The sequence below is a fragment of the Crinia signifera genome, chromosome 4 (assembly GCF_055691185.1).
Source record: "Crinia signifera chromosome 4, ASM5569118v1, whole genome shotgun sequence".
NCBI lineage: Eukaryota > Metazoa > Chordata > Amphibia > Anura > Myobatrachidae > Crinia > Crinia signifera.
In genome coordinates, this window is record NC_139220.1 from 290,623,454 (window position 1) to 290,647,127 (window position 23,674).

General features: G+C 42.2%; 1 protein-coding gene across 6 annotated transcripts in view; it reads left to right on the plus strand.

Annotated features, from left to right (window-relative positions):
* NSD3 (nuclear receptor binding SET domain protein 3) overlaps positions 1–23,674 on the plus strand; it is a 102,290-nt gene that overhangs the window by 22,765 nt on the left and 55,851 nt on the right. For all 6 annotated transcript variants that reach the window (XM_083185000.1, XM_083185001.1, XM_083185002.1 and 3 more), the window contains exons 3-7: positions 7,135–7,300; positions 9,078–9,232; positions 12,441–12,986; positions 13,648–13,777; positions 22,215–22,315. In XM_083185000.1, coding sequence (XP_083041126.1) covers positions 7,135–7,300; positions 9,078–9,232; positions 12,441–12,986; positions 13,648–13,777; positions 22,215–22,315 — 1,098 coding nt within the window. The remainder of the gene's footprint in view (positions 1–7,134; positions 7,301–9,077; positions 9,233–12,440; positions 12,987–13,647; positions 13,778–22,214; positions 22,316–23,674) is intronic.

Genomic DNA, 23,674 nt, shown 5'->3' on the forward strand with positions numbered 1-23,674 from the left:
AAAGGCCTATGCATGGGTAATCCTGACACTTTCTGTTGTGGAAAAAAGCAATTCTTTAGACAGGAGATTGGGCGCAGCAGAATTTAACACCGCCCACAGAATAAGTGTTCGTACGACCCTGTAATATCAAAACACCTACCTAGCATTCCCAGGCATTTATTAAATATTAGGTCTATTTTTTAACACAACTTACTCTCACTCTGGGAGGTGCAAGCTGAAATGCCGGCGCGGGCAGCCAGATGCGCCCAAACTGAGCTACAATTGAATAGCTCTGTTTGGTGTGCTCTATTGGCAAAAAAACAACACAAAACTAAAAACAAAACCCTTGAATATGTAAAATGCCCAGTATGTTAATTCAGTGTAGTATTGCAAAAAAAAAAAAAGCAAAAGCTAATTTGTAGCACAGATATTGGGAAATTGCAGAGGCAGAACTATGGGCCTGTCCTCAAAAAAAAAAAAATCTCATTTCTAGCTTTAGGACTCCTTGGACCGGAGCCTAGAAGCACTACATCCACGGTCAATGAGAAGGAAATAAACAAAAAAACAAATCATAACCCAGTTTATTGCACAATGAGATCACAGAAGATGTTTTTCATCAAGTAACTTATCTATCCACAACTACTTTTAAAACCATGGGTCAATGTCTTATTATTCCTATGATTCTTATGCTCTTATGCTATCAGGAAGGTCGCCAATAAACTTTCTGTACCAAGATTACAACCTTGACTGTTCTTTTTCCACTAAAGACTGGCAATGTGACATCTCTCAGGGATTATTTGGTGCATGTTGACTCCCACTTATATTAGTTTTATTATGGCCTTTAGAGAACCATGTGGGGGAAATTAACTAAGATCGGAATAAGACTTCACATGTAATGTTGCCATGGGCAACCAATCAAATCCTGTCTTCTATCTAGAGCAGGCATGTCCAAACTGGCCCTCCATCTGTTGTGAAACTACACATCCCAGCATGCCTTACCATAGTTTTAACACTCCCTAATAACAAAATGGTGGCAAGGCATGCTGGGATGTGTAGTTTCACAACAGCTGGAGGGCCACAGTTTGGGCATGCCTGTTCTAGAGGGTGCTAAATAAATAAGAAGTAGATTCTGATTGGCTGCCCATAGCAGCATCACATGTGAAGTCCTATTCCCATCTTAGTAAATTTCTCCCTGCATGTGATAAATGTAACACTTTACATCCACGTATAGAATTTTTCTTTTAAAAATTGATGAATTTCTCTGCAGAAGGTGTTATTTATTTATGTATCTGTTCTCATTATAAAATACATGCTGCATTATCTGCCCATTGGCATTTTTAGGAAGTAATTGAATACACTGATCATTCCACTTGGAAAGTATAATCCCATGGCAATACTCTACTTTCCTGTGGACAACCATTTAACCAGTCAGTTAAAGAATACCTCACTTTAAAAATATTAATCAGTAATCACCCATGAATAAAAAGGTCCAATTTGAAAAATGATTACGGAAATCTTTAAGTCTTCAGTACCTCAGAACACCATAATACAAATCATGAATACAAACAACATCCCCTTGTAGAAAAATATGGTGCAAACATAATTTTTAGTGTCTATTATTTGGGGTGTCTAGGAGGCGATATAAATCTTTTATAACTGCAATACTTCTGAGCATCCAGTGGGCAAATTCAATTGATCCAGCTGTCCATTAGTTATCATGCCCAATTAGATCAGGCTTATCGGCATATAGCAACTAAATCCATCCTGGTTGGTGCTCTCAAACCATAGTTTCCACATGTTTCTGCTCACCACCGCATGAGGCTGCCAGCAGAAATGTTTTCCCTGCAACATTTGCACCAGAGCAGAGCAACAGTTGAATTGCTTCGTCAGAACACCCTTCGTGGTCCTTTTAGTACATTTTTTTTATTTTATTTTTTTTACATTTTAGAAATGCATTTTATAGACGTTGAATTCTCAAATAGACTTTCTCCTTATGGGCATAAATTGTGTGTTTTAAAAACATGGTGTTGGTTGTGCATATTTACTGATGCATTCAGTTTATTTGATTACCTGTTGTGGTTTGTTGTTTTTTTTAAATAAAGATTTTGTCTGATGTCCTCACCTGGTTCCTGAAAATTAAGTGAGAGCTTCTGCGTCCAATCACATTTCCCTGCCATCTAAATTCCTTTAACTGCATCATAGCACACTTTCTTTTGCAAGAAAGATAAAAACAAATGGGGAACATACATTAATAAAATAAATTAAATCGTCAAATTTTATTATGTGGATAAGAGTTTTAGTAAAGTAAGAAAATCAAGGTATACTTTGTATATAGGTGGACCCATTTACATGTAATTGTGTGTGTGTATGTATGTACTGTATGTATGTATGTATATGTGTGTATATATATATATATATATATATATATATATATATATATATATATATATTTTTTTTTTATATATATATATATTTTTATATGTAGTATTATTATTATAGTTAAATGGCACCACAAGGGTTCTGTAGTGCTTTTACTGGTATTAAACACAACAGATGGCATAAAAGCAACATAAAGGACAGACAATAACATAAAGAACATATTTGTTATGTAGAAAATGCTTTGCAGGACCCTCCCTGTGATGCTTGAGGGGGAAGCAGAGGTTGGGCTATTCAACGGAGGGATAGTGAGAAGATGAGTCTTGAGTGAGAAGATGAGTCTTCTGGGCATGTCTAAAGGATAGCTGGGTGGTAGTTTTATTGGGCTTGGGATAATATCTCAGAGGCAGATTTCTGCAAAGGGTGAAGCCACAATCTTGGAAGGCAATCAGTTGCTGAATCAACCCATTGGAGCTTACAGTCCCATTTTTTTTGATCAAAGTCAATGAACCTACCAGTATGAACTTTGTGGGAGTAATACCTGGAGGAAAGCTATGCAGAACACAAGGAGGACACAGTGTCCACAGAAATAGATACCTGGTGGGAATTGAATCAGGCCCTTATTCTAGTTCACTCTTTCTGTCAAAATCCTTCTTAGATGAACAAAACCATGTGCACTGCAGGTGAGGCAGGTGTTACTTGTGCAGAGAGAATTAGATTTGGGTGGGGTTTTACTTCAAAGTGAGATCTATATTGCAGTGTAAAAATAAAACAGCCAGTATTTACCCTGCACAGAAACAAAATGACTCACCCAAATCTAATTCTCTATGCACATTTTAAATCTGCCCCCTGCAGTGCACCTGGTTTTGTCCATCTAAGAAGGATTTTGTCAGAGTGAACTAGAATAAGGGCCTCAGCCCCCAGTGCTGATCACTGTGCCACCATGATGTCCCTCATAAACATTAACACCACTAACTTATATGTTGTAATTAGTTAATCCTACTGGTATTCATTGCATTTCATAAAAATGAGAGAGACGGTTAGAGGGGGACTACTTCATGTTTGTCTTGCACATCTCCTTCCCAACGAGAACACACAGGGCTGTGGAACATAGGGGTAGATTTATTAAGCTCGGTGAAATGATAAAGTGGCAGGTACTTTATCACCGGCCAATCAGCTCCTATCATTTCTCAAACCCAGCCTGTAACTTCACAGTTAGGAGCTGATTGGCCGGTGATAAAAACCAGACACTTTATCACTTCACCGAGCTTAATAAATCTGTCCCTCAGTTCTCGTAGGGAAGGAGATGTGTGAGACAAATCTAAAGGGTGGGAGGTTTAGGGGAAATTTGAGGAAATATTACTTTATAGAAAGGCTAGAAGAAAAGTGGTATAGCCTCCTATCAGAGGTGGTAGAGGCTAAACTGGGCATGCACTAGGCAACATCTCCCCTCAGAGAAGTCACCCACAATCCGCTTTTGAGCCACCCAAGAAGGTGTGGCTTAAGTGTGCATGCGATCCCAGCCAAGCCTGCCCAGCTCAGAAGCAATCTTGCAGATTGCTTCAGCAGCCAATGCGACTCGCAGACTCTGGTGTGATGTGCACGGGATAGTGCATCGCATCAGACCTGCTGTCATTCACGCAATTTGGGCCCTTTTTAATTAGATTGATTGCCATAATCGCATGAAAAGTGTCTAGATTGCACTTAAATCACCCTATTGTATGGGGTCCTTAAGACCGTAAAGCAATTTAAAGATAGACATAATTTAAACATAAGGGGGTATCCTTACAAAGAAATAAGGGTCAAATAGGGGTTGAGGTAACAATATGGTAAAAAAAAAAAAGATGGCAGACTAGATGGGTCAAATGGTTATTATCTACAGTCACATTCTATGTTTCTATAAGTGGTAATTCCTTGATGCTAGCCTGCAGGCAACCCATCTGGCCACCCCTTTTAACATTTTCATGTAGACTATTTAAATGGAAAAGTAATCTTAAACCGTTTTTTGTCACAGCCTCTGAAAGCTGGCAGATACACATCCAGGGCATCACTCCTGGGTGCATCTGGGCAATACACAACCTAATGGCATATAGTTTCTTATGCTCGGTACACACCAGACAGACGTGGATTGTGGCCAATCACACAAAAAGTTATGTTGATTAGCTGTACTTGGTGAACAATATATTGTTCAGTGGCCACATCCAGGAGCATGTTGTTGTTGTTGAAAATATCTTCAGATCTTCCAGATCGGAAGATGTGATAAACGCACAGGAATGTGCAATATTATGTACACACTAGACTGTGTCAGATTTTTCATTTGAATTTGGCTCAAAATGACAAATCTTCCAAAATATTGTCTTGAGTATTGGGCCACAGCTGATGCTTATACGCAATGAACTGCTATCTCTCTTAAGCTGGACACAGGCCCGAATGACATCTCCATCTAGCGACTGTTCAATATGATGTGATGATATATGGTGTCTATATACATGCAGCACAATCCCCCACGTGATGAGACTGTTACAGGGGTAATGCTACCTTGCTTTGTCCCTTCTGACATGCAGCACATCATATGGGAAGATGTGGAAAGACCATTCCTGAATAGCATGGATTGGGTGGTGAACACTGTGATGGTCCTTCCATCATGGATCACACGATTGATAATATATTGTATAGCGTGTAACCAGAGATCTGTTCTCATAAGTTCCGTACACACGGGGGAGATATATTGCTCAGTTTCTCCTTTCATCAGCGACCAGAGATGGTCGCTGAAGAAAAATAAACTGCCGGGGGAGCCCGGCAGTGGTAATCAGCTGGCAGAAGCATGTTCCTGCGATCACTACAGGGGTAAAAACGGGAGCGCGCACCCGGCGATATATCGCCAGTGCACACTCCCATTGCGGGCAATATGGTCGCTTAGCGACCATATTGCCCGCGATATTATACAAAATCGCCCCCGTGTGTACGCACCAATACTGAATGTCCATTGGTTCTGGACAATGTGATTTCTAAATGATATGATTACAGCCTTGACTCTCTTGGTTGGATGTTTTGTTGACATGAAACGGACGTGGTTGCCTTGCCTGTCCTATCATATTTCCCTTTGTGTCAGACTTATGCTGGTATATCAAGATCATGACCATAGTTTTTGGTATTCTAAAACCTCTCTTCACCTCTACAGTTATGGGCCTTATGCAGGGATGGGCACTGCGCCAGTGTTCTACTCAGTGGAGTGATTTCTGGCCACCGCATGAGTCTAAGTCGCACTGCACATATTTCATTGGTCTTGAGAAAGCGCTTCGATAGAGGATTTATGTGTAAAGGGATTGACGACCATTTGGGGAGGTAATCAGGGCGAGGTAAATCAAGTGTAGGGGCGTCACAACCATTTCTGGGATGTATTATAGGTGTCTCTATAGAACTCTAGGCGGCTGCAGCATGAGCGTTGTGCTCCGTACATTTTCATTAGATCGCATCTACTACAAAAGCATGCGATCTGCTACAGCAGCGAGCATTTTGTACTAGATGCCATGCTATCTAGTAGGAAAGTGCGGGCTGCACATACTTTTTGTGTTGTTTGATGCGATGTGCGCGGGAGCACGCATCACACGGGGACACCGCTCTGTTTATGGGCACTTGGCATCTGATCCAATCCTTTCGCGGATTTGTAGTGTGGCTGTCTAATTGCATGTGCACAAAGCTTCGCTCTCCCTCATGTAGAACGTCATTGAGACCACAATGAGTTCAGAGTGAAAGCTGGGGACACGTAATAATGCACACAGGTCACTCTGCTGACCACTTAGCAAATGTCATTTTGGGCCCAAATGGGATGCAGTTAAAATACCAACAGTCAAAATACCACTTGTTCAAAATGCTGACATTCATTATGCCAACATGGCCAAAATGCAGATCCCTACAATGTCGTTCACGATCCATGTGGGCATAGAGTAATGGTGCCCACACACGGTGCGATCTCTGATGACAGTAGTACTGCAGTGGATGCCTTGAATCGAGCTGTTGGGTGGGACATATAAAGGTTTGATGCCTGTAGACCCCACTGATTGCACTGTGTCTCCAGTTAGTGTGCTCTGTAATGTAGATTGTGCTCATATTTGTCTATGGTGATGCGCCAGTTAGGCATTGTAGGTGTCCAGGGCTTTTTTACCTGCTACCAGGCTACTTGTTAAAGTGAAAGAAGAGCACTACTTCCATTTTACACCAAAACCAACAGTCGCACAACATGCCTTATTAGCCAACATCACACTGCACACACATTGGGTATTCCACCCCCTGCCGCTATTTTTGACGGGGGAAATAACGGCTGGTTTCTATTCAATGCTGTCTTTCCCGACGGCGTTGAAGAGGCATCTCGGCAGAAGGGACCCGACTTTAAAAGCAGTTGGACCCATTTTGCCAAGAGCGCCCGTGGATTGTGGAGCTCACGGCCGTATCTCGATGATCCAAGGCTGTTTCTCGCAGACGCGCCCCCTTTTCGTGCTCGGCAGGCGGGACATGGAATCCCGCCTGCCGAATATCAGCCGAGAACAGGCGAGGGTCGTGACCCGGTATTGAATACCCCCACAGTCTGGCTCTGGCCCACAACACAGACCCAGCCAAGTGGTCTATTCCCATGGCCAATCCCTGCAGGATCCTCTCAGTTTCCAGGTACCTCCATTAATTGTTAAATTAAAATTAATATTAATAAAATAATAAAATAAGCTGACAATTTCAATTTATAAAAAGAAAATGTTAATATTTGTAATGTTCTTATGTTTCCAGGCCGAGCAGCACTTGCCCATCTCTCCGCTCCCCTCCGAGGTTAGGACTGTGACCTGGTTTCAAGTGGGTGACTTGGTTTGGTCTAAAGTGGCGTCCTATCCATGGTGGCCCTGTATGGTGTCCTGTGACCCGCAACTTCACGTCCACAGCAAAATCAATGCCAGAGGTAAACCGTTTTATGTATGTAATATGTGCATGGGCAGCACTGTGCTCAATAGTATGCAGAATCTACACCAAGAAAGTGTGCTCTACAAGAGAAGTGATGCATTGTGGGCTGTTGTTTCCATTGATTCGATTTATCATTCTATAGATTTCTTTCAGTTGTTTTGGTTATGTGAAAAGGGTGTTTGGGGTACAGGCCAAAAAGCAGATGTGGGTTTGAAGATAAGCAGCGGATAGGAAATACATGGCAATGAGTTATGTGAGAAGATGAGAGCCATGGGCAGGAAATTGATTTCAATGAGGTAAATGGGGGATAAGGAGTGGCAGTGAGGTAGGTGGGAAGATCAGCAGTGGGCAGGAAATGTATGGCAATGTGGTAAGATGGGGAAGGAAATTAATGACAGGGAGGTAGGTGGGATTATAACGATATGGTAGGAAATGTGTGTCATTGAGATACATTGGAAGATAAGACATGGAGAGGGTAGGAAATGGGGTATTGATCCATTCGGTCGACAACGGACGGTTGGTAGGGTCCATAGGTCGACCGGTGGAAGGTCAACAAAGCAGAAGGTCAACACGTATTTTTTAAGGCGTCTAGATGTAGACGTCTAGTTCTGGACACTGGGCACATCAGCCCCTCCAAACACTCACTACGCTCGGCAGACTATTCTATTCTCCCTCCCGTGTCGACCTTCTGCATTGTTGACCTTCCGCTAGTCGACCTAAGGACCCTATCGACCTTCTGTCTGTCGACCTTCCAGTGTTGACCTTTCTTGTGCCGACCTAACGACCGCATCCCAGGAAATGTACGGTAATGGGGTAGATGGGAAGATAAAGAGAGGGTAGCAAATGTACAGGTAGATAAGGGGGGTGACAAGAAATGTAAATTTCTTCTCATTTATGCAGATTTACATTGTACTAGTTATCAGCCCATCAAAATGACAGAACACTATAACAATAATATTAGCGCTGATGGCTTTGTGCATCTCCACAAAGCAACACTTGAATTGCTCTGTCAGGCGACATCTAATGGCTGTCAGCTAGCAAAGCACATGAATTTACCCAATAGAGGTGCAATCTGAAATACCGACAGCTGGAGCCGGCCCTATACTGAGCTACAATTGAATAGCTGCATCGGGCTCCATCTTAGTGGCTGCAGGCGCAATAACATTTGAATGCATGTATGGGAAATCGACATTCAGAATGTTGACATTGGGCATGTGGACCATGCAGTTTGCCATAGAGTTCTTATCTCACCCTTACTAAAGCCTATCCATAACATTGAGAAAAAGTGTCAACATTAACAATTTTGATATTGTCATGTCGATTGTGGATGTGGACAAGTTCAATGTCGATCTCCCTTCTAAACTTACAATTAACGTTTAGTATAAATGAAGTTCATCCTCCACTTCCATCTCTAATAGTAGCTTCTTATATGCACAGACATGTGAACAGACATGTGCCGACAGGCGGTATTTCATTCCCTATCATCCACTAGGGCTTGGAGGGAGAATAAAATAGTGTGCGGAGCGTAGCAAGCCATGCGAGGTGGCGCGTGCAGCGATACGGTGTCCATGTCGACACAAGGGACTAGAAAACCTGTGAAAAACACATGTCGACTTTTTGACTGTCAACCTGTCGGCATAAAGCCATGTCAACCTTTTTTCATGTGTCAACCTAAGGCCTGTTGACCTTAATACATGTTGACCTTCCTCTGGTTAACCTAATTATTCACACCCATTTCAATAGTGAATATGCTGTAATCTTTCTCTCTTCGGCAGGTGCTCGCGAATACCATGTGCAATTTTTTAGCAATGAGCCGGAGAGAGCCTGGATACATGAGAAACGCATACGGGAATACCGGGGGCAGAAGCAGTTCGAACAGCTGGTGGCTGAAGACAATGCCAAAGTGGTTAACCAATCAGAGAAATTGAAGGTACGTATTGGTAAAGACAAATCCAATGATATTTTTTATATATATATATATATATATATATATATATATATATATATTTTTTTTTTTTTTTTAAACCATTTACAATTAGTTAATTAGTTTTTTACCTGTGAAATAAACCATGGTTATCTGCCACCTTACGCAAAGGCACAGTTGTTATTGCCACACCACAGGTCCAGAGCTTGGCTATAATGGGAATGTTTCAATATACTGCAGTACATAAGCCGCATCTTTAGAGAATTTTGCACACTGGTATATTTATTGCTAGCTTTCTTATGCTTGGTTCTAACGTTCAATGAACAGCGCTTTTACCTAAATAGATGTTCCAGATATAGGGGTATTTTTTAAAGTGCATTCTATAAAACTATACATAGCAAGTAATTGTTTGCTATGAGCAACTTCTCCACTGGCTCACTCTTTTCAGTGCTTCGTAAATAGGCCCCATAGTATGAACTGTACACATTACTCCTTTTCCATCTATGTTCTGCCATCCAGAAATAAATAAACCGTTTGAAAATACTCTCTGTTCCTTTGTAAGGATTATCGGGGCAGATGTATTAAGCCTTAACAAGAGATAAATGCAAGGGTGAAAAAGAGAGATAAACATCCAGCCAATCAGCTGCTAACTGCCATGTTACTGGCTGTGTTTGAAAAAAGTCAGTAAGGAGCTGATTGGCTGGACGTTTATCTCTCTTTATCACCCTTGCATTTATCTCTTGTTAAGGCTTAATACATCTGCCCCAGTGTTCCTTATGTTATTCTCTGGGGCAGGTGTATTAAGCCTGGTGAAGTGATGATAATACACCAGGTCGGTGATAATACACCAGCCAATCAGCTCCTAACTGTCAAGTAACAGACTGGGTTTGAAAAATGACAGTAAAGAGCTTATTGGCTGCTGCGTTATTACCGTCCACTTTATAACTTCATCAGGCTTTAATAAATTCCCCCCTCTGTTAATACTCTGTAGATTGCAAGGAGATTCAGCTATATAGAAATATAGAATTTTACAGCAGATAAGAACCATTCGGCCCATCTAAAAACAGGAATGGTGTGCCAGCGCTGGCTGTTTTAAGAAAACAATACGCGGTTCATAATAAAATTATACAAATTTATTAGTAACAACACTTTATAAACAATTTAAAACACTAAAGGTGAATCGCTCTAGATGGTGCTAAAAGCACTATATTTGGGGCAACGTTTGTGCAAATGCAAATAAATGGAAAGTCGGCTGTATATTGCCATCCCTTTTTGTACACAAAAAGGGATGGTAATATACAGCCGACTTTCCATTTATTTGCATTTGCACAAACGTTGCCCCAAATATAGTGCTTTTAGCACCATCTAGAGCGATTCACCTTTAGTGTTTTAAATTGTTTATAAAGTGTTGTTACTAATAAATTTGTATAATTTTATTATGAACCGCGTATTGTTTTCTTAAAACAGCCAGCGCTGGCACACCATTCCTGTTTTTCCTTGTTATTTGGGTCCGACAAACCCAGTGCCAGCAGCTGTTGATAGCGCACCACAAAATACCTATTTTTTTTTATTCGGCCCATCTAGTCTGACCCTTTTTAAACCATTTTGTTACCTCAGTCCCTATTTGAGCCTTATTTCTTTGTAAGGATATACGGTACTTGTTTCCTAGCAGGGCGCCCACTAAGCAAATAGCTTAGTGGGCGATTCTGCGTAAGAAAATCGCATCACATTGCATGCTGTTTTTGCGTGCGATGTGATTTTCCTATGTAATGTATTCACTGCTATTTTTTTCCTCCGGTGCGATCGCATCGCACCGCGAAATCACATGCGATTCTATAGGGTGCGATGCTGTTTACTTTACTATACAGTTGTATGAGATGCAATGCGTGGCAGAACGTGTCCTCCCGACCTTTTCATACCCCCACTATCCACGTCGGCGTGGAGTTGATTTTATATAGTGTGGCGAGTGCAGCGAGCCTCCGAGCCCGAAGCGTGGCGAGCAGATGCGGATTACGTTACATGTATTCCGTGTCCGCTCGCCAAGCTTCTGGCTCGCCACGCTATATAAAATCAACTCCAAGCCGACGTGGATAGTGGGGGTATGAAAAGGTCTGGATGACACGTTCCGCCGCCCCTAGCGGGGCTTGCTGTGCTTGCCACGCTTCGGGGTGCCATGGATACTCGGGGGAGGGGGTGCCTCAATCTCATTGCATCTCATACAACTGTATACTAAAGTAAACGGCATCACACCATTTACAATCACACCATATACAATCGCATGCGATCGCACCGCCCATGGGGGGAAATAGCAGTGAATAAATTACATAGCTGCGATTTCACTACGGTACCCAAGTGCATGATTTTAAATTTTTTGGCATTAAACTGTTGTTGCCATGCTCTTGACCATTCCTCTAGTCTACCTAGATCTTCAATAATTTGTTTTATCACTCCTGGTGTATCTGCCCTATTGCATACTATTGTGGCATCTGCAAAAAAGCGTACTTTCCCTTTTATACCATTTGCAATGTCAGCAATAAAGATAATAAAAAGCACTGATCCAAGTATTTGTATAAAAAAAAAAGATCTGGCACTGCCTGCTGGTTAACAAATTGTAGTATTCTGGCCCAAGAGACGTAGATCGCCCTGGAAAACAACGTTACTCTGGGACTTATGCAAAATTCTTTACTGTATGCCTACAGTGTTTTAGGCACAAAGCCTGTCTTCAGGACATGAACCATTCAGGCACTGAAGACAGACTTTGTGCCCGAAATGAACGCCATAGTCATACAATAAAGAATTTTGCACAAGTCCCGGAGTGATGTTGTTTTTTCCTGTCAGATCTATATATATATATAGCAGCAGGACTCCATGAGTGGAACTTCTATTTAATAGGTAATATTTGTTCTCTATTGCTGTTAATGCTTTTTCATTGATGCATGATATGTATGTCTTGAGAAAAGGGCCAATGTGGGCTCTGAAACATCCACCCATATTCTTCATGTCTTTTTCAATATATGTTTGAAGAATTTAACCCTTGGAGTGTCGCTGCTCCTTTTTGCTGCTTATCTGCATCCTAACTACTTTCCTTATTAACCCAGCTGAGTGCTGGTCTAACAGATCTCTCTCTCTCATTCTTATTGGTCGGCTGGGTAGTCCTTGGATCTATTGAATGATTTAGTAATTACTGTAACTTGTGTTTTTTATTTTTATTTAGATGCGGAAGCCTCGCCCTCAGAAGGAGCGCATACAGTGGGAGATTGGCATCGCCCATGCTGAGAAGGCCCTGTGCATGACACGAGAGGAGAGAATTGATCAGTACACCTTCATCTATGTAGACCCGGAAAGCTCTCCGGAACACAAAAAGACAGTACAAAGTAGCAAAAGGAGTCGGAGGTCCACGTCAAGTAGTGAGGCAGAACCTGCCCGTCCCCCAGAAGTTACTACATCTCCTATTGTATGGCAGGGAACTCCTCCACAGCCTTCAATATCAAAGGACATTAAAGACTCTATACCTGAAACGCGGAGGCAGAGCCAGAGAAAACAGGTTCAGGAAGAAGAACCGCCACCCCAGCCCCCTCCAGCTAAAATTCCATGGAAGACGGCAGCTGCCCGCAAGTCGCTACCTGCTTCAGTTTTATTGCACAAGGGAACAATTGACCTGCAGAAGTGCAATATGTCACCTGTGGTGAAAATAGAAAACGTCTTAGCCCTTCAGAATGCATCTTCTGATGGTTTTGATCAATTCATATACACAACCAAGGTAATGTGACGTTCATGCTTATTATATATCAGTAATTCTTCCATTATAGACCTACAATGGATTCTTTCTGTGCCTTTATACACCCTGTCCATACATCACGGCAGGACCACGTTGATAACTGGTTTAGTGTTGAGACCGATGCAATTATTGCTAACCCCACAGTTATTTTGGAAACATACACGAGAACTAGCAAATATTCAGTATAGTAGTATGACCTTTTCACTAAATAATTTTATCATGGTCTATTAAATGTAGGGTCAGATGTATCAAGCTTCAAAAAGTGATAAAATGGAGAGTGATAAAAAGCCAGCCAATCAGCTCGGGCTGAGTTTAAAAAATTAGAGGTATGAGCTGGATGTTAATCACTCTCCACTTTATCACTTTTTGAAGCTTGATGCATCTGGCCCTTAGAGAGTAGCTTTATACTTCCCCCAGGAGGAACTGCCGGTGATCCTGACAGATTGACCCTTAAAATTCATATAAACAAAACACACTGTCAAATACACAAACTAGAGCTTTCAGACAGTTCATCTTCCTCCAGAGACCCTCATTGGACAGGATGACTTGATACAGAGGGTGGGATTGTCTGGCTGACTGCTTCTTTAAATATTCAGGTCGTTTATCTTTCCGGCATATAATCTGCAATATATTTGTCTTAAAGGGTGTTGGTAACAAAACAGAAATCACAGTTAAAGCTCCAGAAAAGACATCTGTACCCTCCCCCAACTTGAAGGCCGAGAAAACATCAGCACAACACACGCCTGCTCCCGAAACCTCATCGGGGGCCACAGGTAGGCAAACTGCACGTGTCTGCCCCTAACACAAGCCCCCTACTGCCAAAGGGGGAGGGGGGAAGAGACTGTTGTGCCCGCCGCCGAAATCTATAAACTAAAATAAACGGAGAGAGGACATCCCCCCAACTCAGTATTTTTTTTTTCCTGTCAAAACTGCGCTGTCATCCCTTTCATATTTTTGTTATATGCTGCTTTTTGTGCAATAAACGATACAAAGATGACATGACATTTGCATTGTTGAATGGGTTTTCTGTTGTTATCGGTTACTCTCATATTTGCAGACTTTTCTCCACAAACTAAGTAGATCTACTAATATGTAGCTAAGCCTATGGCCATAGTCTACCAACCACAGCTGATGTATTGTTGCAGCATGTGTGTTGTCTGCACCAGGGATGGTATAACCCTGCATGAGATCCTAAACAACATGCTACAAATTCTAATTCAACTTGTTTGTTTGGAGGAGTTTGTTAGTCGTATACATTGTGCTTTATTTTACAGTAAGACCTAAGAGAACAGTATCCGGAAAGACTGAAAGGTGTACTTTATATTTTAGTTGAGTCTTATTTGTACTTTTATATAGAACGCCCCTAACATGGAGAACATGTTAAGTTAGTAACTGTAAGCATTCAAATCCCATTATAATTCCACAGGCTAGAGATCAGTGTTCATTCACTCGTGACACATTCATATATTCATTCATTCATTCACTCACTCCTTTATTAAATGTAGCAGTGATGCCGAATAGCCACTTACACATCTAATGCTGCTTTCACATCGCAAAACCTGCTTTAGACCAGGTATTTAAAAAGTTTTTTAAAACGGGTCAGTGGAAGTTTACCCCCTTTCACACCGCATCTAAATACCTGGTCTAAAGCAGGTTTGCGGTGTGAAAGCGCTAGTGAAAACGGCTCACACTGCTCCTCTGTGCACTGTCGCCGGTCCAGACTGGGGGGGGGGGGGGGGGGCGTCTGCCCGCGGGTCCTCCGGCAAAACTGATTAATTTATTGGGGGGGGGGGGGGGGGGAGGCTGGGGAGCCTCCCCCCAATGAATCAATTTTTACAGAGGAGCCCCAGGGTCCCCACCAAGACTTTGTAGCCACGGAGGGGGCAGACCTGTGGCGCCCTGTGCACCCCCATTAGCATCATCCCAGCAGTAGCCATGAACCCCGGGAGCAGCCCTGGTGCGTTGCCTGCTGTAATAGCAGCATCCCAGCCGCACACATGCACAGAGCCGCGGCCGCCTTACCATGTTGCTGATACAAGACGTCCGGCCGGGTGTAGCTGCAGGAGGCGTTAGTAGTGCGGGAGGAGCAGGAGCCTTGCTTCCTATCACCGCTCCCTGCGGGATGTGCACAGGGACATGCGGGAGGGCGGCCGCAGCGCATCACCGGCTGCAGGACAGGACGCGTCGCCGCTGGCACTGACCGCTGGCAGCGAGGACTGAGGAGGGCGCCCAGGGCGGCAGCAGCGGGGACTCGGCTCGGGAGGAATCAAAGCATGGGCTGCGCTGTCTGTAAGCATCCACATCTGACAGCAGGGTGGTGTATGGGGGAAGGGGGGGGCGCGTCCCGTCCCTGCAGTGTATGTTATATCAGTGGCGGGGTCCCTGCAGCGTATGGGAACTAGTAGCTACAGGGACCCCGCCACTGATATAACATACACTGTAGGGAACCCCTGCCCCTAGCGCTGCCCGGGGGGGGGGGGGGGGGGGGGGTAGGAATCCCGTTTCAGATCTCTTTTGTCACCAAAAAAAACGGGCCTGAAACGGTTAGGACCCTGCTTTTTTACCGTTTCCAAAAAACAGTTTTTTGGAAACGGTAAAATCACTTTGCACCTTTCAGACCGCACACATTACCGTTTCAAAACGGTAAAAAATCGGCAAAATACCGTTTTTTTTGTGCGGTCTGAAAGGGGCATTAGGGGCATTATAGGCACTGAGCGGTTACTGTATGTATACTCCTCTCCCCCTTTCAAACTGATATGCTAATTTTGTTGTAAGAAAAGGTTTATATGTGAGCTGTGGGGTCCACCCATCTGGTTTGTCTGTCCTTAGTGAGATAAGTGTTCTACGTGACTGACATAATTATGGAGCATATGGATAAGGTTACAGTGAGTGAGTTTTTAAAGGAAACCATAGATACTGTATAGTCAGAAACAACATTATGGACTCTTCTATTAGAACAGTTGCACCTATCAGAGAAGATAAAAACAGACAATCTGTCTCTTATACTGCATACGGTTTCATCTCCGCACTAAGCTCTCCCCTTATAGCTTCACAAACGCCATAGCACTTGCCAGCAGCAGCTGCTGCCACTGGACCATAGCGCTGACTGAAGGGAGGCCGGCCAGCACACATCAACATTCATGTAAAGTTGTATGTACGATAGATATAAGTGCTTACCACAACATCGCCAGTGCATTGTATGTACAGAATAGGTCATTGATGCCTGCACACTCTTGAGGATGTGAGAAGAAATCCCGCCAGGCTTTTGTTTGTCCAAATTGCAGTTATTGGAGCTTGCTTGGCGCATCAAAGCACTGTTCATTTGAGTATGACTAGGTCCATAGTTAATTGGATTCTCCTTGAAAAAGGTCATAGTGATGACCGAAAACGCGTTTGGAGGACTTTGGTGTTGATTTTTAAAAAATTGAATTGGATCTGGTTACTACACTGGTTGGAGCCAACATCGGGTGACGGATTCCGGGCCATCATCCTTTGTATACATGCGCTTTTGAGAGCTGTTGGTTCAGTCTCTCCATCCCATCCGGTAATTAGCCATTTCTATTTCTCTTTGTGTATTTACATTTCCATTGTATTTTATTCAATAAAAGGTGGTATTGCACCATATATGCCCCTTCTCCATTTTCTTTTGGGACCTTAACTGGATCGAGTATAAATTCGAATGTGGATTCGAGACCTGGTGTCTCTCCTAACCATACATAAGCAGTCGACATAGGAGAAGAGGAGCCGCTACTATATCAAAAAGTAACGTAGGATTACATATCACCTCATATGCATGTCATTTTTTTGGAGAAGAGGACCGTTCCAGTTGATATAGGAACGTCATTAAATACCATATATTTATAGGCGCCAGTGGAGGGAATTTTCCATCTCTATTCTTTCACTTGTCTTTTTGGGGTGTCTAGGGTCACCCCCCCCCCCCCCCCCTTTGGTTTTTTCCCATCATAGGCAGCCTAGGCGCACATTATCCTTTCTCTATTCTATTGCTATCCTACTGCAGAACAGTTAAAAATCACCCCTTATGTACACATGTCTAAGAACAATTGAAATCCTTTCCTAAAATAAAGCGGTTTCCAGACCTTTACGGTTTACAAGAGCCAAAATGTGAATAAAAGCCAAAAAGTGATCATGCTGACCATGGTTTGGGGACAGCGGTATTGAAAGTCTGCAGAAACTAAATAAGAATAATGACGAGGTGGGGGAATAGAAAGAGGTCTATGAATGATCAACACCAACACTTCTAGCGTGATCCACAAACATTAATCTCATCTATAAACCATTGTAACAGGAATGTCAGAGATGCAGTAAGTGCCCATTGTAGAGAGTGACTCTGAAGTGTAACATCCGCTTACTCACGGTGCCGCTCATCTTCCACACACTTATCCTGACTTTCTTACTGTATACCATGATAGTAGAAGCTTGGTAATCTGCTGGAGATGTTTGCTGAGTATTGTGTTATAATTTTGTAGCGTTGTGATTTGCAGCTGTGCAGTATATAGGTAATGAGAAGAAGTTGGACGGACCATTCATTCATTTTCTCGGTCAAAAAGTTGTTTTTGTCATTGTGTGTCCCCACTTTATGGTAAGTTCATAGTTTAGCACCATGGCTGAACGTCTGTTGTCCATTTTCTCTAGTACATTTAATACATATAATAGTTTTTTTTTCTCATATAAAGTTAGCACCAACTCCTGGATAATGTGTAATGTCAAGCAGCTGATTTTTAATGTGCTATACTGTATGTAACTGCTCAATCTGCCTGTACACTGAATAATAAGCATACAGATTTGATGATGAAATTACTGTTCTAAACATTCTATTATGGTTCGGTGTGGTATAGCGCACATGTAATGATTAAGTTTACATGCACATGGTCGACACAAGCAATGGGTCGACAAATGAAAATGTCAACATGGGTTTCATTTATTTTTTTGGTGTCAGTGTCGACACATGTGGACCCCCAATAAGTGTACCACCTCCCCTCATGTGGCTCTCTTCACTTGTCATTCTTTAACGTTCCCAATTGGACTTCAAACTGGTAAATTATAAATGTCCCAAAAATATAGAAAAAACTTGACATTCACGTGGACATTGTCATGTGTCAACCCATTGCTCGTCGTGTTGACCATATAGTATCAGCCTATTGACTGTCCACCTAAGAATTGTCTGTCAGCCACCCGGATACCGTCCAGTGTATTGATATGGAAAGATAATTGCTCACAGCCTGAAAACGTCTCAAACTGCCTGTTTTGTTTGGCCCTGTCTGTTCTATATGTGCTCTGGTTATTGGGTAATCGCTCCTCCCATCGTACGTCTGCTTTGTTGTCTCCCCTAACCGTGCAGTCTATGGCTGGCTTAAGTCACTATGTAGCAGTAACTACACCTATTATTCATATTTACGTAGCAGTCACATAAATATAATGGCAATGGGGAACTAAAGTAACCATCCATTTTGATGTGTTATTAAATGTAAACTATTCTCTCCTGCTTACTCTGTCTCCCCTTCACCATAGTGGATTTACTGTATGTACTACAACTGATGGTAAGGCTAGGGTCACATTTGTGATTCGTTTCTGCAGCACTTAGTAAAAAGCACAGCACATTATAACTGCATATATATATATTCCTATGGATATTCCTTAAAGGTTTTTAAAGCAGCATTTTTTTTTATTTTTTTTTTTTTTCGTTTTAATGAATTACAGCCCGTAGCTGCTGACAGCAATTTAGCCCATTTAGGTGTTATCTGAGAATTACCAGGGTCACCATCCATTCACATTGTGTTTTTAGTTGCTGGTGTTTTTTGCATGCATAACACTGTTAAACCACCTCATAAACATTCAGGGCCAAATGTAATAGGGTGAGAGTTTCAGAAAGTGAGAGATTTTGGGAGAGTTTTGCCATGTTGTTTTAAAGCAGCAATCAATTACATGACAAAACCAGGTTGATTTTGCCATGTAATTGATTGCTGCTTTAAAACAACATGGGATTTTTTTTTATTTCTTTTACAAACCGTTAGCATGGGTCGTAGAAATTCACTCCTAAAAATTCTGCAGTGCTTTCTGTTCCTGGTAACCACCCCCCACACCTGTTAACTGTTTCTGCATGAGTTCTGCAGACTTACCAGGCACCGTAATCCTCCCTACTCTCTGTGCTCCTGCGCCTTTCTATAGACAGAACAAAGCCAAGGGTGTGACTGCAGGGAGTGAGAACCAGTGCAGGAGACTTGTTATAGAGGACAGAGTAGACAATATGCAGGAATATAAAATCCACCATCTACAGTTGCGGGGATACTGAAAATGGGAAATTTTTACAAAAAATAACGGAAATTACTGAATACGTCTTCATGTATCTGAATATGCTGTGGTTTAAGAATTGAGAAATAGATGTATGTTTGTTCCCTATACAGATGATTCAGGCCAGGTGTAGCTGCATATGTATTAGTGCTCTCAATTCCTTCCATGGCTCTGTGCAGTCCTGATTATGAGATGTATTTTCAGGATTGTGCTCATGCAGACAAAGGTTAAGTGAGGTCTGCACTGATCACTAAGGATATGATTCACTTGAGTCATGTGCTCCATGAATTAGACCCTCCCCCAGACTACAGGAGTAGTTTACGTGATCACTAAAACAAATGTTTTAAATTCGACATGTGACGTGTTAAAAACATTTAATGGTTCTGTTCCTCTCAATATTGCAGTGCATGCAATCTAATGAGAAGGAGTGATGGTTTTCAGTGCTAGTACTGGGTGTACAGAATGTTTCCAACAGACGGACTGCATAACAGATAATGTCAAAATCAAGTCACTTTATTTGTTAGGTCATTCACAGGAAGGCATTGTGAATCTATCCTCTTTAGGGCTCATTTGCTTAATTAAGCATTGAGCATTGGAAAAAGCAAGCAAACCCACGATTTGTGTGATTTCCAAGCAATTTATTAATGCGGTTGGTTAGAATATTCCATGTTCTTTCCATGCTTTGCGCTTTCATCAATATACATTTTTTTTGTACTGGCATCAACCTTTAACCCTTTCATTGCCAACTTCTCTGTGAGAGATGTGCAAAATATCTGCTAAAAATGCCAAAATCTCTTTGAAGAATATGCAAATCATTGGCTAAAAATGCCAGCGCCGCTCACATTTGTTATATAAATTCAAATAAAAAATGTTGTGCAAAAAAAGATTATACTGTATATCCTATATAAAGTAAATATTACAGGTCGTTACGATGAATAAAAATGTTTGCTAAGCAATTTTCACACCAATTTTGACAAAATTAACTTGGCACTCAAAGGGTTAAAAAGCTTCTTAAATGCTCTCTTTGGAGTACAGTGATAGGAAACGGGGCTATACCAGATATGTGTGGGCAAACCCATAAAGGGACATTAAAGCCAAATATTGCTATTCGTCACTAAAAAAGAATTTTCCTTAGTGTTAAATTTCTTTACAAGATCGGTGTTTGCTATATTTTAATATGAAGTAACATAATATTATTGTTTATTTAGTCTACTGTATATTCAATGTTACATTTATATTATTGTGTTTTACAATTTATTTGTTGCCAATTATTTCTATAGCACAAACATATTTTGCAGCTCTTTACAGAGATTATTTGACCATTCACATCAGTCCCTGCCCCAGTAGAGTTTACAATCTATATTCCCTACCACATGTACACGCATACATTCATTAATTTTGTTGGGAGCTAATTAAGCTACCAGTATATTTTTGGATTGTGGGAGGAAACCGGTGTACACGCAGAAAACATACAAACTCCACACAGTTAGAGCCAAGGTGGGAATTGAACCCATGACCTCAGTGCTGTGAGGCAGTAATGCTAACTATTGCACCATCCATGTATTTTATACGGTTATTTTGGCTATGGAAATCCCATGGTCAAATTGGATAATGTTATCTTAGCTTGCTATATTTTAAACAGGATTTTAAGTGGCAAAAATGTCTTGTCAAAATTTAAACCACAATTATTATCCCAAATGCTTCTGAAATACTGAAGCAAAAGAAGATAAATGCAATCATTTTAATTAATAATACTTATCTCTCAAAGTAATGGTGTGTACACATGGCAGTAGGGAGGCCAATCCCGGGATCGGTGGGATCCTGGGATTTTGGCCTAAAATCGCCGGGATTTGAATCCCGGGATTGAAGCTTCCAATCCTGGGATTCCGGGATTAGTAACCCCATTAGTTTTTGCTTAAAGCCGGGCAGCGCTGAGCACCAGTATATGGCTCAGATGCTGCCCAGCTGACTGTTCCTTACCCCCGGTGCTGCTGTCAGGAGTTGGGAGGGACTGTGTGCTGTGCTGACAAGCATGGCGGCGCCCAGACTGCGCAGCGTGACCCCTGACATCACGTCACGCTGCGCAGCCTGGCCGCTGCTCTGCCTGTCAGCACAGCACACTGTCCCAAACCCGGACAGACGCCCGCCGTTACGCCCCCTGCCTTCCGCCCACCCGCCGGAGATAGACATCCTGCTGCTGCCTGTGCCCTGTCACCACCACCGCCGCCGTAAGTGACAGGGCAGAGAGGATGGGCATGTTTTTTTTGTATTAGGGAGGCCAATCCCGAGATCCCGGGATTGAGCATTTTTCAATCCCTACACGGCAGGATATGCCGTGAGATGCGAGTCCCGACACCATCAGATCGTATCGGGACTCGCATAGCACGGCATGCTGCAGAGGCACAATTTAGACTATATAGTGCAGATCTGCACTATATAGTCTTGGTTGCCCTCTCTATTTCACTGCCGATTTGCGCTCACACGGGAGCGCGCATCGGCAGCGCATCGGGCTCGCAAGCCCTAAAAAAAACATGCGATCTGCATGTGATATGGCTTCCGATGTTCACTATATCGGCAACATCGGAAGCCATATCTTACCGTGTGTACACACCATTAGTTTGTGAATAGAATGTAAGAATGTGTTTTTGTTTTGTTATTAATACAATTGAAAATAGTTAGGCATCATCTTTACTTCCACCCCCCCATTCCTCCTTTTTTATGTGCTCTGGGTTCCGGTGGCTTTATGAACATAGTGTTTTTGGCATAAAACTGATGGAAAGGGGCAGACTATGAGAAACATTTAAAATGTATTGGTCATCACTGCCAGAGGTGGATCACTGTAGTCCTAGGAGGGACTGGCCCAATAACGGATTAATGCACAACGCAGTTTCTCTTTATCAGGAACATCTGAGAAGAAACACCAGAGAAGGTCCAATCGGACTCGTTCAGAATCTGAGAAGTCCCTGGACTCCGTGCCAAAGAAGAAAGTGAAGAAAGAGCAGGTGGGTTTCATGGAACATTGTGCTGCCTGTTACCAGCAGTGGCCATGACAGCGCCAAAGCTTTATAATGATCTGTTGCACCAGTAACCCCTTTTTGGCAAACTAGTGTTAAAATATCATTCATTATTAATACATTACATCTACCTGGGAGTTTTAAAAGCCAAAGTGAATTACAAAATGTATCATACTTGTATCTTTATTACCCAAAAATTCCAAAGACATTGCGCCTGATTCAGACCTGATTACTGCTGTGCAAATTTGCAGAGGCCTGCTATCTGATAGTCGCCACGCAGACAGCGTGACATTCCGCACCGTGCAAGTCGCCGAATGACTGACTGCAAATGTGCAGATCAGCAATAGATTTGAGACTCACCATCTAATGATTTTCCCAGTCTGTGCAAGTATACGTAACTCTGACTCAACCACAACTCGGCAACAGAATCAGGCTGATCGAGGCTGGAGCGGACGTCACAGACCCTCGCTGAAACCGCCTGTGCATGCCTGCGTTTTTTTCTGAGACTGTCAGAAAACGAGCAGTCACCACCCCCCAAACTCCAACTTCCTATCAATGAAACTGTGGGGGGATTGGGGATAGATTCACCTATAGATTGTTTTTTGGAGTAGCATCTTCTGCTAAGCAGTTTATCACTTTTAAAATGTCATAGAAGATAGACCATAACTTGACAGTCAGTGGGTCGACACCTGGTCGTCAGTCTAAAGTTCAACGGGGTCAAAGGCTCGATGCATAAAAGATTAACACTTCATTTTTTTTTTTTAAATGAGGGTTAGGATTAGGCTGCCCAAGGGGGTGGTTAGGCACGAGGCGGAGGGTTATAGTGTGTACACACAAGGTTCGATGTAGTCCTATATTTCTATTAGATTTTGCTTTTATAAGCAATATCAAATCAAAATCAAATGGAAATTGAACACATTCTATTCTATGTCAATGTGTGGCATCAAAATCTAATTGAAATATAGACTGCAGGCAAGACTTTATAATACAGATAAAAACAGATCTGTACTACAGTAAATAGTCTAAATCGAATGTGTTCATGGTGTCGCGCGGTTTGATTCCAATGCAATCGCAATTGAATAGAAAGTAAATCCCACCGTGTGTACACTACTTTAGGGTTAGGTTCAGGGGAGGCTGCAGCGCAGTTCAAAATTAAAATAGGGGTGCCACACCCACTGCCACCAACTGCCATTCCAAACTGACTGACTGGCAGATGGTGTGTCTCCCCTATTTGAATTTTGAACTGTGCGTCAAATTATAATTATACTGTCAATCTTTTAAATCCACACCAAGAGCCTAACTCAGACCTGATCACAAAGCAGTTTTTTTTTGTTTTTTTTTAATGGA